Source organism: Mauremys reevesii, unplaced genomic scaffold (assembly GCF_016161935.1).
Source record: "Mauremys reevesii isolate NIE-2019 unplaced genomic scaffold, ASM1616193v1 Contig22, whole genome shotgun sequence".
Classification (NCBI taxonomy): domain Eukaryota; kingdom Metazoa; phylum Chordata; order Testudines; family Geoemydidae; genus Mauremys; species Mauremys reevesii.
In genome coordinates, this window is record NW_024100832.1 from 46,900 (window position 1) to 62,422 (window position 15,523).

Below are 15,523 nucleotides of genomic sequence, written 5' to 3' on the forward strand. Positions count from 1 at the left end.
TTACCCACTTTGTTTTTTATTTGCGTGTGGCCCCCGACTGATTTTTATTGTGTGTCAGTGGCGTGTGAGAGAAAAAAGGTTCCCCACCTCTGGCGTAGAGGCTCAGAGCACAGAGGGGCTGTAGTTGGTGAACAGTCCCGTAAGCAGGAAGGTTCAATTTCAACCTTCCAGGAGAAAGGGGGGAGGGGTGGGGGGAGAAGGACCCAATCCTGCTGGTGGGAACAGTGTCCAGACCTGGAAGTAGTAGCAGACGACAATTTGAAAGCTGGGGTCTGGACTGATGCAAATTACCTGGCTGACAAAAGAGGGGGAATATTTGCCCATAGCTGTTAGCACAGAGGCCACACCTGGCCAGCCAAGGGGTTGAATGAAACAAGAGACAGGGTATAACAAAGATACTTATAAATTAGGCTATGTTTTGGTCACAGGTATTTTTAATAAAAGTCATGGGCAGGTCACAGGCAGTAAACAAAAATTCATGGCCTGTGACCTGGCCATGACTTTTACTATATACCCCTGACTAAAACTTGTATGGGGTGGCCCTGGGGGCACCATGGGCACTTGTGGGGTGGACCAGGGGCACAAACTGGGGGCACCATGGGTGCAGGGGCATGGCCCTGGGGAGGCGCAGGTGCTCAGGGGACTTGGACAGGGGATGCTGTGGGTGCTCAGGCGGTTGCAGCTCAGGGGTTGCAGCCTGGGAGGGCACCACAGGTGCTGGGGGAGCCAGGTTGAAGGGGCTGTCGCAAGTGCCTGGGGGGGTTGCAGCCCGTGTGGGGTGCTGCGGGTGCTCGGGGGGGTTGCATTCTGGGGGGGGGGGGTGCCGCGGGTGGTCAGGGTGGGGGTTGGCAGGGCTGAGGCAGACTCTCTATCCAGCTCTTGGGAAGTGGCAACCTCCAGGTCCTATCTCCACGTGCTGCCTCTGCTCCGCCCCACCCCAAGCCTCAGTTCTGCAGCTCCCATTGGCTGGGAACCACGGCCAATGGGAGCTGCAGGGGTGGTGCCTATGGGCAGAGGCAGCAGGTGGAGCTAGGAGCTGAGGGAGGGAAGTTCCTGTCACCCTGCTGGGGAGCCACCCCCCAGGTAAGCACCACCTTGCACCCCAACCTCCAGCCCTGAGCCCCCCCCCACGCCCAAACTCCTGCGGCTGGGGCAGCCCGAGACTGCCCTGCAGTGGCCAGTGCGACTGGCCCAGGAGCTTCCTGAGCTGCTCATGTGGCTCCCGGGCTAGCTGCACAGGCTGCTGCAGAAGTCATGGAGTTCACGGAAAGTCACAGAATCTGGGACTTCCATGACCTCTGTGACAACCATGGAGCCCTAGTTATAAGTAGTGGGTTATGGGTTTGGGGTTTTTTAGGAGAAGGTTTCTTCTGCTTTTTGTTTTTCATTCTCACTCAGTCTCTGCTGTGCACATGCACATAATTCTAGGGGGAACTGAAAAAGCCTTAAAAAAAACCTTCCTTTGGCCCCTGAGCTGTCAGAATTGGGTTTATAAACAGTGATTAACGGGTGATTACGATATGAAAGGTCTGTTAGGATGTTTCCTACAGTTAAATGATCTGTTCCAAGCTTGAGAACTGCAAAAAGTGAGTAGCATAAATGATAGAAATAATTGAAGATTTTTCTACAATTGTTTCAATTGTTGGATTCAAGAGGTGGTAACAAGTTACTAATGTCTTTGAGAAGGTAACTGATGTTTTAAACAAAGGAAATGCAGTAGATCCAATACCTTGCTGTCATTTGATACAGTTCCACGTGAGAAATTCTTAGTGAAATTGGAGAAGATGGGGATTAAGATGAGAACTGAAAGGGGGTAAGGAACTGCTTAAAGGGGAGACTACAAAGGCTCATACTGAAAGGTAAATGTCAGGCGAGAGGGAGGTTACTAGTGGCCTTCCTCAGGGTCAGTCTTGGGACCAATTTTATAAAACATTTTTATTACTGAGCATGGCACAAAAAGTGGGAGTGTGCTAATAAAAATTGTGGATGACACAAAATTGAGAGTAGTGCCAATATGGAGGACCAGAATATCATACAAGAAGATCTGGATGGCCTTGTAAACTGGAGTAATAGAAATGGGATGATATTTAATAGTGCAAAGTGCAAGGTCCTGTATTTAGGGACTAACAACAAGAATTTTTGCTATAAGCTGGGAACTTATCAGTTGGAAGTGACAGAGAGGAGGAGAAAGACCTGGGTGTATTTGTTGATCACAGGAGGATGACGACTATGAGCTGTCAATGTGATGTGGCCATGAAGGCGGCTAACATGGTCCTGGGGTGCAGCATCATGTGAGGCATTTCCAGCAGAGACAGGGAAGTGTTAGGAAAAACAAGGAGGAGTCCTTGTGGCACCTTAGAGACTAACAAATTTACTTGGGCATAAGCTTTCGTGGGCTAAAATTAAATAAAATAAATGCCCAAATAAATTTGTTAATCTCTAAGGTGCCACAAGGACTCCTGGTTATTTTTGCTGATACAGACTAACGCAGCTACCTCCAGGGCCCTCCTTACCCATACGCAAAGTATGCAGCTGTGTGCTGCTCCAGCCCCTGCTCCGCCTCTTCCGCATGGCCCCAGCCCCTGCTCCGCCCCTGCTCTGCCCCAGCCCTGCCCCCACTCCGCCCCCTCTCTGAGGACGGCATGAGGGGTTGGGCCTGCCCTGTACTCACCAGGCAGCAGGAAGTGGAGCGACCTGGCCCCAACCCGCTGCGCTCCACCGGCTCGTGCTGGGCGGTGTTTCCCCTGCCCCTGGCCCTCCCCGCACAGAGGCCTGGGGCCACACCCCTCATGGGGGGGCTGCGTAGGGCACCAAAATGGCTAGGGACGGCCCTGGCTACCCCTCTGGAAGTGTTCGGGCCATTATACAAGGGACTGGTGAGACCTCATCTGGAGTACTGGGTGCAGTTCTGGTCTCCCATGCACATGCGTGGGTGCTCTGTAGCTCAAGCACCCAGGGGAAAAAGGAGTGGGTGCTCAACATCCAGGAGCCAGAGCTTGAGTGTGGATTGTGATGAGTTCTCTGCTGCTAACAACTTCTGCCCTTGGGGCAGGGAGTTTGTTTATAAACAGAGGCAGGGTGATTGAGATAACAAAGGGCTTGTCATTAAATTAAATGAAGGCTCCTTAGATGATCCTGAAAGCATTGCCAGGCACTTCAGTTGACAGATAGGAAACAAAGGGTAGGAATAAATGGTCCATTTTCAGCATGGAGAGAAGTAAACAGTGGTGTCCCCTGAGGAGCTTGTACTGGTCTGGGCCCAGGGCTGTCCAACACAGTCATAAATGATCTGGGGAAAGGGGTAAACAGTGAGGAGGCAAAATGTGCAGATGATACAAAATTACTCAAGAGAGTTCAGTCCAAACCAGACTGCAAAGAGTTACATGACTTGGCAACAAAATGGCAGATGAAATTCAGTGTCAAATGCAAAATAATGCACATGGCAAAATATAATCCCAATGATCCATACAAACTGATGGTGCCTAAATTAGCTGTTACCCATCAAGAAAGAGATCTTGGAGTCCTTTTCAGTACTCTGCAAATTCATAAGAATACTTCTCACTATGCCTGTATCATCTTGAACTCATTCTCCAGCTTCAGAAGATTTAAAAATTATCTCCAGTCATCAATTGAACAGACTCAACTGAATAATGTAACTGTCTTTAACATGCATCAAAACAGTACCAGGGAACTAGATGTAAATAAGATTGCTGAAATGGTGCCCCTGTGGGACAGCACAGAATTTGCCTCCCCCCACCCCCCACATATGCAGCCCCAGTGGTTTGACTGGAGCCACCCCCCAAATATAGAAGTAAAAACTGTGCCTGTGGTTGGTGATGGGGCTGTGGGGGAGGGAGGTTGTTGGAAGGGGGCAGCACCTCCCAAATGGCTTGTTCTGGGCTTGCTGTGAAAGGGTCTGCAGCTCGCTATCTTGTCAGACTTGGCAACCCCTGCCTCTTACCTCTGGAGGAACTTTGCTACAAACTGAAGCTCTGAACAAAGGACTGAATGGCCCATCCCAGCTGGAGATGTTCCAGGGGGACTTTCAAGCCAGCAAACTCACCAATACTGCTAAGAACCTAAGAACATAAGAACAGCCGTACCGGGTCAGACCAAGGTCCATCTAGCCCAGTGTCTGTCTACTGACAGTGGCCAATGCCAGGTGCCCCAGAGGGAGTGAACCTAACAGGCAATGATCAAGTGATCTCTCTCCTGCCATCCATCTCCACCCTCTGACAAACAGAGGCTAGGGACACCATGCCTTACCCATCCTGGCTAATAGCCATTTATGGACTTCACCACCATGAATTTATCCAGTTCCCTTTTAAACGCTGTTATAGTCCTAGCCTTCACAACCTCCTCAGGTAAGGAGTTCCACCAGTTGACTGTGCGCTGTGTGAAGAAGAACTTCCTTTTATTTGTTTTAAACCTGCTGCCTATTAATTTCATTTGGTGACCCCTAGTTCTTGTATTATGGGAATAAGTAAATAACTTTTCCTTATTCACTTTCTCCACATCACTCATGATTTCATAGACCTCTATCATGTCCCCCCTTAGTCTCCTCTTTTCCAAGCTGAAGAGTCCTAGCCTCTTTAATCTCTCCTCATATGGGACCCTCTCCAAACCTCATGTTGCATAGTGAGCAGAGTTTTAAATAACTCCTCCCGTTACTGGACCTAGGGGCAGATTGGGAGCCAGAGATTGGAATGCAATAAGGGAGCTGTGTGATTCCTTTTTTATGTTTCATGATAACTAGTGTGGGGGATCAGAAGTGCAGTTTGTGACTGGTTGGGAGGTTTAACTTCAGCATTAACCACAAGTTTGGGGAGTATCTGCTCTCCCCTTTGCAGCCTGCCCTGACCTTGGCATGTCCAGTGAGGGCTGCCCTAGGCACACCGGGTCACACTCTAGTTCTTGTGTTATGTGAAGGGGTAAGTAACCCTTCCCTATTCACTGTCTCCACATCAGTCATGATTTTATAGACCTCTGTCATATCCCCCCTTAGTCGCCTCTTTTCCAAGCTGAACAGTCCCAGTCTTTTTAATCTCTCCTTGAATGGAAGCTGTTCCATAACTCTAATGTTTTTTGTTGCCTTTCTCTGTACTTTTTCCAATTCTAATACATCTTTTTGAGCTGGAGTAATCAGAACTACACTCAGCATTCAAACTGTGGGCGCACCATGGATTTATATAGTGGTATTATGATATTTCCTGTCTTATTATCTATCCCTTTCCTAGTGGTTCCCAACATTCTGTTGGCTGAAGATGTCCCAATAAAGCCGACTTTCATCTGACCTAGCTCTATTTTACAGATGGCGCCACTCGCATTTACAAGGGTCAGATCCCCACTGTTTGAAAGGCTGTGACACCAATCTCTTGTTCCAGTGCAGCACACAGCAACTGAGGCAAGTCATGCCAATCTTCTGCGTCTTGTTGTTTCCCTTCTATGAAATGCGACTGGCAGAATTTGGTGCTTCTCTCGCCTCTACAGATCCCAATGCACTTTAGAAAGGAGGTGGGGGGATGCACGAATGAATAAACACATTTTGGGGGCGACTTGCCCAGAAAACATGACTTGCCGGAATTCACATGCACACCCAGTACATACAAGCTTTCCAGCTACTTCTTCCCGGCTACAGCACCACTAGCACCGACCCAGCCGGGGCCATGGGAAATGTGCAGTCAAATCCCCCTGTGACCCAAGCCGGGTGTTATCCAACCGGCATGACTGGGGGGGTGGGGGGGCCATGGAGACCTCGATAACTGGGGGAAGGAAGCAGCAGCTGACAGACCCCTGGCCCCCATCGCTGCGGGTCTCAACGCTCACACGGACCCCGCGGAGCCGGGTCCAGGCTCACCCCTAGCGCCCGACGGGGCTGCGGCCCGGGCCAGGGGGGCGAGTGGGTCAGCGCCCGGGGTCCCCCTGCCCCGGCTCGGCCCGGCGCCGCGATCCCCGCCGCCAGGGACCGCTGCCGCCCGCTCCGCCCCGCCGCTCCCGGCCCCGCAGCCAGGCCGCGGCTCCTCCCCCTCCCGGCTGCGCTCGCTCTGCTCCGCCCGGCAGCGGGGCCGGCCCGTGGCGAGGCGGCGCCGGGACCCTGCCCAGCCCGGAGCGGGAGCGGAGCTCGGCCGGGTCGGGCCCGCTGGAGAAGCCCCGCCCGCCTCCCCGGGGGGGCCATGGCCGAGCGGGCCGCTGCCCAGGTGAGGGCCCGGCGGGCGGGGGAGCCTCGGGCCCCGGGAGCTTCTCCCCGCCCCGCCCGGCCTGGGCCCCGGGAGCCGGGCCGCGGGGGGCGGGGGCTGCCCGGCCGGGCCGGGGCCCCGCAGAGGGGCCGTGCAGGGGCGGGCAGCGCCGGGCGGAGCGGGGGGGGGGGCAGGCTGCTTGGCGCGGGGAACACCCCGCTCGTTGTGCCCTAGAAATACCGACCAGCCGGCTGGTCACCGGGTCTCGCTCGCCCCAAACGCCCCAGAACCTGCCCAGAGTCTGCCCTGCCTGCTCGGTGGTGGTGGTTGTTTTTTGCGGGGGGGGGGGGGTAAAAACCGGGGCACCCAAGTGCAGAAGCCAAAATGTGAGCACCGGGTTTGCAAATCTTCGCCGTCCTGCATCACAGGCAAACATGCCCGCGCTGCTTTCTTCGGGTTCCTTCGCCCTGAGCAGCAGCTGCCTTTTCCTCCCGGGCTCGTGTGTGATGGCCGGTGGGAAGGGTGATGTGCAGGAGCGCAGCCCCCCATTGACATGCGGCCACGTTATGCAAACCTCTGCGAACCCCCTGAAACAGATTCGTGTGTTTTCCATCCTGCTAATGCCCCCTTTGACCGCCCCTGTTGAGCGGGGAAATGCCATCTTAGCGGTTCTACCACAGTGTCCACAACAAAAGATGTAATAACATTCAAATGAACAGCTGTATAAACACGCCAGGGATTGGGTAGATGTACAATTATTTCACTGGTTTAAAAATAGAAAATAACAGGCAAACCAGCTGGCTCAGCACTGAGATCTCAGATGCTCACCCTGTGGTCTAAGAAATCTACCCCGTCCGTTGTCTGTCCGTCAGGAACTCACTTAAGCTACATGGCTATAGGGCAGTTTTATATTGAAGTCAAACTGCCCTCACGTGGAGGAGACTCTCCTAGGTTGGATCAAGACCTCAACTCTCTCAATTTCTGTCCTTGCACCCAGGCTCGGGAATGGGACATGGAGTCCCTGCACTTGGCTCCTCTGCAACCGCACATTGTCCCCAAGCGAACTGCTGCGGGAGAAACCCAGCTGCAAACGGCAGAGATCTCCCTGTGGACTGTAGTGGCTGCAATTCAAGCCGTGGAGAGGAAGGTGGATTCCCATGCCACGCAGTTATTGAGTCTGGAGGGCAGAACAGGGACAGCTGAGAAGAAAATATCTGACACAGAGAAAGGAATGATGGAGTTTAGTAACCAACTGGCCATGCTAGGATCTCTGATCCAGGAATATGGACTGATGCAGAGGAGGCTGGAAAACATGGAGAACCTGCTGAAGAACAGGAACTTCTGGATCCTGAGACTGCCCCCAGGCACTAAGGGAGAAGTCCCCAAGGTAAGAATATCCCAGCTGGTGCTGAGGGGGAGCGATAATGTCTTGAAGCTGGATCATACTGAAAGGGGAATTGAAGAGAAACAATCCTCTCTTGTATCTTATGTGCTCTTTTAGTTTAACATAATTTGTAGTGTGTGGTTTTCCTCCTCCACTCTCTCTGGCTGCTTCCATCCTTGCTTACCAAGTTATTTGGATTCTGTGCCATCACTGCTTCTCTGGGCAGTTTGATTTCTGTGGAGCTCAGAGGAGTAAGAAGGGCTTTTACACATTTATCCGAGGAGAAAGACATTGATAAATGATCAGGAGTCTAAAATGGCAGAAATGCTGAATTGCTCTTTTAAATTTGTCTTTAATGAGAAAAATAAAACCAGGTGTTTGAGCAGTGAAGAGGCAAGGAAGGCCTTGATGGTGTAGCTGCTGGTGTATATAAAACAAATTTCAGGTAAGGAGGCTATATTATATATCTGAGCAGGTCAGGGCAACGTGAATCCGAGGGGCCACGAGGAACAGAAGTGATAAGCACTGAAGGTTAACAAAGGACATATTTTACCACATAGAGTTGCTTTTTTTTTTTTTTTTGGATTGAATCGCAAGCGTCTCATCTGATTTAGCACACCAGCTCAGGGTGTGTGGCCCCACTGAAGTCACATGAGTAAAGACTTCCTGCGTGATTGAGGGTTTGGAGGACAGGGCCCCTTATGCACTGTCTGAACACAACTAAAGCATTTAATTTAGTGTCTTGTATTCATACTACAAGCATTAATCTAGATTGGCTGGATATTGGCATTGTTACCTGGATAGAAAACTGAGGGAAGGCCCATAAACAAAGGGCAAACCCTAAGTTAAGTGGATATTGTCATGTTAACATCGGGTTTTGTTTTTAATTCTTTACCTATATTACAAACGGTTAACTCTTATGATTTCAGGTGCCAGTGACGTTCGATGATGTTTCCATCTATTTCTCTGAGCAGGAGTGGGGGAAATTGGACGATTGGCAGAAAGACCTTTACAAGAACGTGATGAAAGGCAACTATGAATCATTGATCTCACTGGGTAAGAATCAGTTTTCTTTCACTCATCTGTTAGAATGTCAGTGATCTCTGAAGTAAACCCTAGAGATGATCCTTCTAGGACTTGCGGTGCTGTTGGTAGTGCTATATCCATTCTGCAGATAAAAGCCTTCAGTCCACAGCTGCAACAGGCACCTTTCACCCGCAATGATAATTCCAGCGGAGCAGCCCTTATAGCCTTCAGTTTGTGCTTCACTCGTTCCTTCCATTCAGCAGAGAAGGAGAGATCTGCAGCGATTGCTCTGTCTGCAGCTTTCCAGCTCTGAATAGCAGTTCCCTCTCATTGTACGTGTTCAGCCTACACACCCTGGTGCTGATACAGTGTGAATATCCCAGGCCTGCTCTGTGCATTGTGAATGTGCCCTGACATTACTGCCATTGGCTGGACTAGGCGAAGGGCTGTGACTCGTGGGGCTGGTGCTCTTGCCGAGGGTGGTGAGTGAAGACTCGGGTGCTCGCTGTCATTACTTTGCTGTGCTGGGTGTTCTCTCTGTCCCTTAGCGTTTGAATTGTAGTCCCAGCCTTTAAAATGTCTCCCAGTTTCTGGTATCACCAACCTCAAGAGCTAAAAGCTCAGGAGAAGGAAGGATGCAATAGTCAGGAAACTGATACACAGCACATCTTATAGCTTTATTCTGTTGTGCCTTTGGATGTTTGAATTCGGGAGCGTGGGGAGGGGGAAGCAACCCACCAGTGCCTCCCTCCTAGCAGCCAGCTCTCTCAGGGCTTGTGGGAGGGCACTGCAGCTTGAAATAGGCACGCAGAAAACTGGGGGTCTGGGCTTCTCAGTGTGCTGCCTGCCTGCAGGAATGGAGGGCTCCTCCCTGCACCTGAACTGGGAGGGCAGATTGGTTTAAAATCACCCTTGCTTGTCTGTAAATAATACTCGGTGCCTATGACTAACCCTCCCACCCCTTTCTGTCCTCTCACATGAACAGACTACGCCATCTCCAAACCTGACCTTCTGTCCAGGATTGAACGGGGGGAGGAGCCGTGTAGGGTGGCTCAGGAGGACTCTGAGGAGAGCGTGATCCCGAAGGAGCCTAGCACAGGTGAGTTACGTGGAGTGTCATAAGGTGCTTTGCTGGCAGATGTACGAGAGGAAGGATGGCTCAGGGCACTAGCCTGTGACATGGGAGACCCTGGTTCAATTCCTTCTCTGTCCCAGACTCTCTTTGCACCCTCGTTGTCTATATGCCCTATCTGCAAAATGCACTTCCCTACCTCACAGAGTTGGTTCTGAGGATAAATACTTGGGGTGAGGGCTCTCAGATTATAGTAATGGAGGCTTTGTAAGCAGGATAGGTAGGTAAAATAGTGCCGCGCAGAGTTGGATGCACAGCTAGAGAAGGAGGGGCACTGCAAGCACAGGAGCTCCCTCCAGCTGTGGAGTGGGAGGTGGTTCTTTACTCATCGAGTACGCCGGATGGCTCAGAGAGAGCGACGAGTTGGCTGGTTTGGAAGCAGTTTGCTCTAACTTCAGCCAGCCAGGATGGAGAGAGCCTTGGAGGGGTTCGGAGACGGAAAAGAAGCCAGGAAAGCTTATGTGCCTTCTCTGGCGCAGAACAGGCTGAACTCCCTGGAGCTGAGGGCCAGGAATTAGGAAATGCAACACAGAAGGGTTTGTACTAGGTGTGTGATTATGGTAGGACCTGTATTTCAGCAGAGACAGAGGAAGGTAAGGACTGAGCCTCCAGCTGCTGCTTTTCATACTCCCTGTGCCCACTGGCCACGATTTTCCAAAGGGACTAGTGACTCTGAGTGCCATAACGTTCGGGTGCAAGTGCAAAGAGCCGTGAAATCCAGCCTGGTTCCCCACCATACACACCAAACTTCTCTATTGACCTAAAAATCAGGAACCAACACGAGCTGCATCTTCACTGCCTTATTTTGTGCAACCCTCTCGCTTGCTCTCATCTCTCCCTGCATCGTGTTGTACCTAGCCCAGACTGTAGGCACCTTTCGGCACGGGTTGCGTCTCTGTTCTCTCTGTATAGCACCTGGGTGCTGTGTGTAAACGTTAGCTAATAGAAACATGTGAATGGGTGGATGTTAGCTAATCACAATGTAATTTCTCTCTCCTTGCAAACAGAATTGCTGAGCCTTACTCATGACACTGTATCGTGGGTAAAACAAGAAGACCTGTACATCAGGGATCAGTGGGACTCAGAGGAGAGAGAGATCTCTACAGAGCCCAGCACAGGTGAGCGAGTGATTAGAATGACTCAAACAGTGAGTGCAACAGGAATCTGTCAGCCAAGAGAGAGCGTTGTCAGCTCTTAGCGTCCTGTCTTGTCAGATAGTCCTCTCTCTCAAATGGCATTTCTCAGATCGCTTTCGCAGGGCTCAGACGCAGCTTCCCACCAGGCCGGATTTCCATTCACCCATCTCTTTTGGGGCTCTTTGGAAGGTGGGTTGGAATGGAATTGGTTCTTCTCCTTTTTATGCCAAAGGAACGTTCTCGTCTAAGTCTCTTAGCCTCCTTGGCTGGCACTGAGGTACTGTGATTGTGCCATAAGTCCCTGCTCGCTGTCTCCCTGCGTAGGGGTATTACAGCGGGGCAGTAAGTTGCTGACAGTTTTCTCAGGCAGATGGTACCTGGAAGCAGAAAGATGGCAGGGTGCTGAGAGGCAGATGGGGGATGGACAAGGGGCAGAAAACTATAACTCTTGGTTTTTCCTCTGAGTCCAGCAGATGACGAGGTTGTAGTCAAAGCTGAGGAGGGAATCCCGGTGAGCCTGGAGCTGTACAGCACGTTGCCTGAACGACCAGAAGAGACTGTTTTCCAGTACCCTGAGCAGGATCCGATCTGTGACGATCAGGGCAACGTCAGCATCCAGGGAGAATACCCTGATGGGAACAGTCTGGGGGACTCGGCTGCAGGCGAGAGAGACTTCAGTAACTTCACCACAATCATTGTCCAAGAGGAGAGCCTCCCAGGAGAGGCACCGTATGTCTGTTCTGAATGTGGGAAAAGCTTCCTCTACGAGCAGCAGTGCGTACTGCACCAGAGGATCCATGGTGAAGCCCACATGCCTCCTGAGCACAGGGAGAACTTCAAGCAAAACCACTGTCTCAAATCCTGCCCACAGATCCAGCCAGGGGAGAGAGTCTATAACTGCCCTGAGTGTGAGCAGAGCTTCCCTCACAAGTCGAGCCTCAGCAAACACCAGCTCTCCCACACGGGGGACCGGCCATACACCTGTGCTGAGTGCAAGAAGAGCTTCCAGCTGAAGATTAACCTCATGATACACCAGAGGAGTCACGCAGGGAAGAGCAGGGGCTTGTATATCTGCAACGAATGTGGGAGGGGCTTTAACCACCATTCGAACTTCATTAGGCACCAGATGATCCACACTGGGGAGAGACCCTATGGCTGCACCGAGTGCGGGAAAACCTTCATGCGGAAGGAGCATCTCCTGACCCACCGGCGCCTGCACACGGGAGAACGGCCCTACCAGTGCACCGAGTGCCGGAAGAGCTTCACCCGCAAACAGCATCTGGTGGGACACCAGCGCATCCACACGGGAGAGAAACTCTGGGGGACGCTGGCAGCACAGAGACGCTTGCACGACCTGCCAGGCAAAGCGCACAGGGAGAGCCTGTGTCGCCGCCCTTGATGCACAAGGAGTTCCCCCCGTAGATGCTGTGTTAAATGCTCCCAGGGAACTCTGGCTGGGGACAATGATCGTGATGGCATCTGAGCAAGGGAGTGAGACCAACTCTCTGAGTGTTGAACAGGGAACTAAATGTCAGCGGGATGATCTGTGGAGAGGTCTAGGCTGCTGCTTTGTTAACAGTTGAGTCCATTCCCACTATGGCAAAGAACAGCTAGGCAGCCTCAGTGCTCCATGGGAAGCTTGTCGTTCTTTTCCTGTGTTTCACTCTTGCTAATTCATTACACTAAAGGTAGTTGCATCTTTCTTAAACCAACGAGAGCTACTTTTCAGTGTTCATAGGTGTTTGACCTGTCAATCAGGATTCCCAGCTTGTGGTATGGAGGTAAGGTGCCCTTTGGAAAGGGGAAACCATCTCTGTCAGTTAATGGAACACGTTCACTTTCTTTTACAATTTTTAATCATTGTCACTGGCTCATGTTCAGTGTTCTTGATGGCAGCAGACGTCTTTCCCTTGGGGCTGTCTCAGGCACCATTCAAATGATGGATTCCGTGCTTGAGACATCACAGGGCTGCTATTAACCTGTGAGCATCGTGAAATCTGGATAAATGTCCAGGAGCCCACTGAAGTAACAGACTGTTTGGGGGACATTTTCAGCAGTGCCTGAGTGAGTCAGTCCCATTGACTGTCCAGGAGGGGGTTGAACGGGGACTCTTCCACATGGGCCCATCCCCCAAGGGAAGTAGCTGGTTAATATTTACATTCCTCTGTTCCAGTAGTTCTAAACCTGTGGCCTGCCATCGGGCCTCATGCAGCTGGGTCCAGGGTCGGGTCTCCTGCCCAACCACACACAGTGGGGTCCAGGGTCCCCGCTGCCTGGTCCCCCACCCAGGGCTCTGCTCCTGGCCCCGCTCTGTCGAGGGGTCTCTGAGTGGGAGGTGCTGGAGTTAGGGGTGGGTGGAGGTGGCGCGCTCTGGTTCTCAACCTGTGGCCCAAGTAACACATTGTGGGCTGCATTTATGGCCTACAATGATCAATAGGTTGAGAACCACTGCTCTGTTCGTATCCATGTGAGTAGAGCTGTTGCCCTGAGAGTCATTCACATGTGTGTTCTCTCAAATCGTCTTTTCAAAATGCACAATAATAAAATGTACAATGAACAGCAAAACAAAGATACCATCAGAAACAGACCATCTGCCAAATGCAGCTCAGCCTGGCGTGCAGCATCAGTACCTTTCATTGCACTTATCTGTCCGGTCTGAAATACCATGAGACAGGGGGAGTGATTTAAAAAGAATTCTTACTTGCCGTGTTTGCGATAATTACAAAAAAAAGCTTATTGGAAAAAATTGTCAGATGATTAAGTTCCTCAGAGGCACCCTCCGTATCTATCTGATTGTGAATTCCATCCCAACCCTAATGGAACAGTTTCTGGCCCCACTGACTTCCGGGGGACTGAGCATAGGATAAGTGCTCACCAGTGAGAGAAAGGGGTTGAAAATCTAGTCCAGAGGGTTTGGGCCCAGCCTGCACAAGCTGGGAGGGAACGGTGGTGCTGAGAACAGCTTGTTGTACATGTAGAGATCTTTGAGACTCACCTACGCCATGTTCACACAGATGTAGAACCAGAAGCTGGTTTCCCTGAGCAGCATCCTGGACCAAGGGTCCTTTACTGTTAAATTATAACATTGATACCGTGGTAGTACCTCAAGGCCGCAACCAGGTCAGGGCCCCATTGTGCTGTTCACTGTATAGACGTAATGCAGGACAGGTCCCTGCCCCAAAGAGCCTACAGTTTGCAAGACAAGATGCAACAGGTAGATGGGGTGGCAGATCTTGCTACAGGGGTGTGCCCCTGGGCCACGTGTTCAAAGTTTCTGCTGCAGCCCTCAGGATTACCAACCTGACCCGGGTTAAGGGGGGTGAGGAAGAAGGGAGCCAGGCTTGTTGCTGGGCGGATGAGAGGAGATGGGAGAAGGCTGCAAGGTGCTCACCTGTCCCAGGGAGTTGGAGCCTTGTGATTGGGTGAACCCTGGGGGATGGAGGGCTGCCTAAGCCAATTGGAGTGGGGAGGAGGGAGGCCAGCTCTGCCAGAGGAGCGCGAGCCCCGAGCAAGAGTGGAAGACAGTGGCAGCCAATCCCCCCTCCCCGGAGCACTCACCCCCTCCCCTGCCTCAGGGGAGCATGGGCCACCCCCCTCCCCTGCCTGAGGAGCACGCCACCCCACCTGAGGGGAGCATGGACCACCCCCGTCCCCTGCCTGAGGGGAGCACATGCCATTCCCCATCTGAGGGGAGCATGGACCACCCCCCTCCCCTGCCTGAGGGGAGCACGCGCCACCCCCCATCCTGCCTCAGGGGAGCACATGCCACCCCCCCCCTGAGGGGAGCACGGGCCACAACCACCACAGACTGAGGGGCGCACGCGCCACCCCCCGGCCTGCCTGAGGGGAGCACATGCCATCCCCCATCTGAGGGGAGCATGGACCACCCCCCTCCCCTGCCTGAGGGGAGCACGCGCCACCCCCCATCCTGCCTGAGGGGAGCACAGGCCACAACCTCCACTACCTGAGGGGAGCACATGCCACCCCCCCATTATGTCTCCCTTGCCTGAGGAGCTTGGGCCGACCCGACGATCCCCTGCCCGAGGGAGTGCTTGTGGGAGCAGGAGCCGTCCCCAGACTCCCTGCCTGAGATGGGCATGGGCGGTTCCCCGACTGCCTCCCCATGCTGGAGAAGAAGGCAGGTGACCCCCGCAGCCTGCCTTCCCCCACTGCCAGGCTGGAGCGGGATTCAGGCCGGCCCTCTCCCGCCATTGCCTCCCCCCCGTCCGAGGGACGTGTGGGTGAGTCCCCCTCCCCCAACAGCCTTCCCCTCCCGTCTGCAGAAGGGGGTGGGGATGCCCCTACTGCTGTGTGCCGTGGGGGGGAGGACGGGACACAGGCGATGCCCTGCCTGCCTGCCCGCCCCTCTGCCCGGCGGAGAAGCACGGGTGACCCCCCAGTACCGCTCCCCTGCCTGAGGGGGAGTAGACGGACCCCCCCTTGTCTGTTTTACCCTGACAGGGGTTTGCTGAGCTGCCCCGGGAGAGACCCCCCCTGCGCCCGCGGGAGTCAGGCCCTTTGCTGCCGCAGAGAGCGGAGCGCCCCGGGCGCATCGGCCCCTCCTCACCGCCTCAGGCCTGCGCTGCCTCAGCCAGGTACGTGGGTCCCCGCCGCCCGGTGACAGAGCCCGGGAGTGCGGAGTAACCTGGGCCGGTGAACGCAGGGAACT

General features: G+C 53.1%; 1 protein-coding gene across 1 annotated transcript in view; it reads left to right on the forward strand.

The window, feature by feature from the left end:
• The window catches only part of LOC120393530 (zinc finger protein 777-like), a 31,356-nt gene extending 19,103 nt beyond the window's left edge, over window positions 1-12,253 (forward strand). The window contains exons 7-12 of the mRNA XM_039518121.1: window positions 6,007-6,197; window positions 7,174-7,563; window positions 8,490-8,616; window positions 9,572-9,685; window positions 10,726-10,836; window positions 11,325-12,253. Coding sequence (XP_039374055.1) covers window positions 6,007-6,197; window positions 7,174-7,563; window positions 8,490-8,616; window positions 9,572-9,685; window positions 10,726-10,836; window positions 11,325-12,253 — 1,862 coding nt within the window. The remainder of the gene's footprint in view (window positions 1-6,006; window positions 6,198-7,173; window positions 7,564-8,489; window positions 8,617-9,571; window positions 9,686-10,725; window positions 10,837-11,324) is intronic.
• Window positions 12,254-15,523: the final 3,270 nt, after the last annotated feature.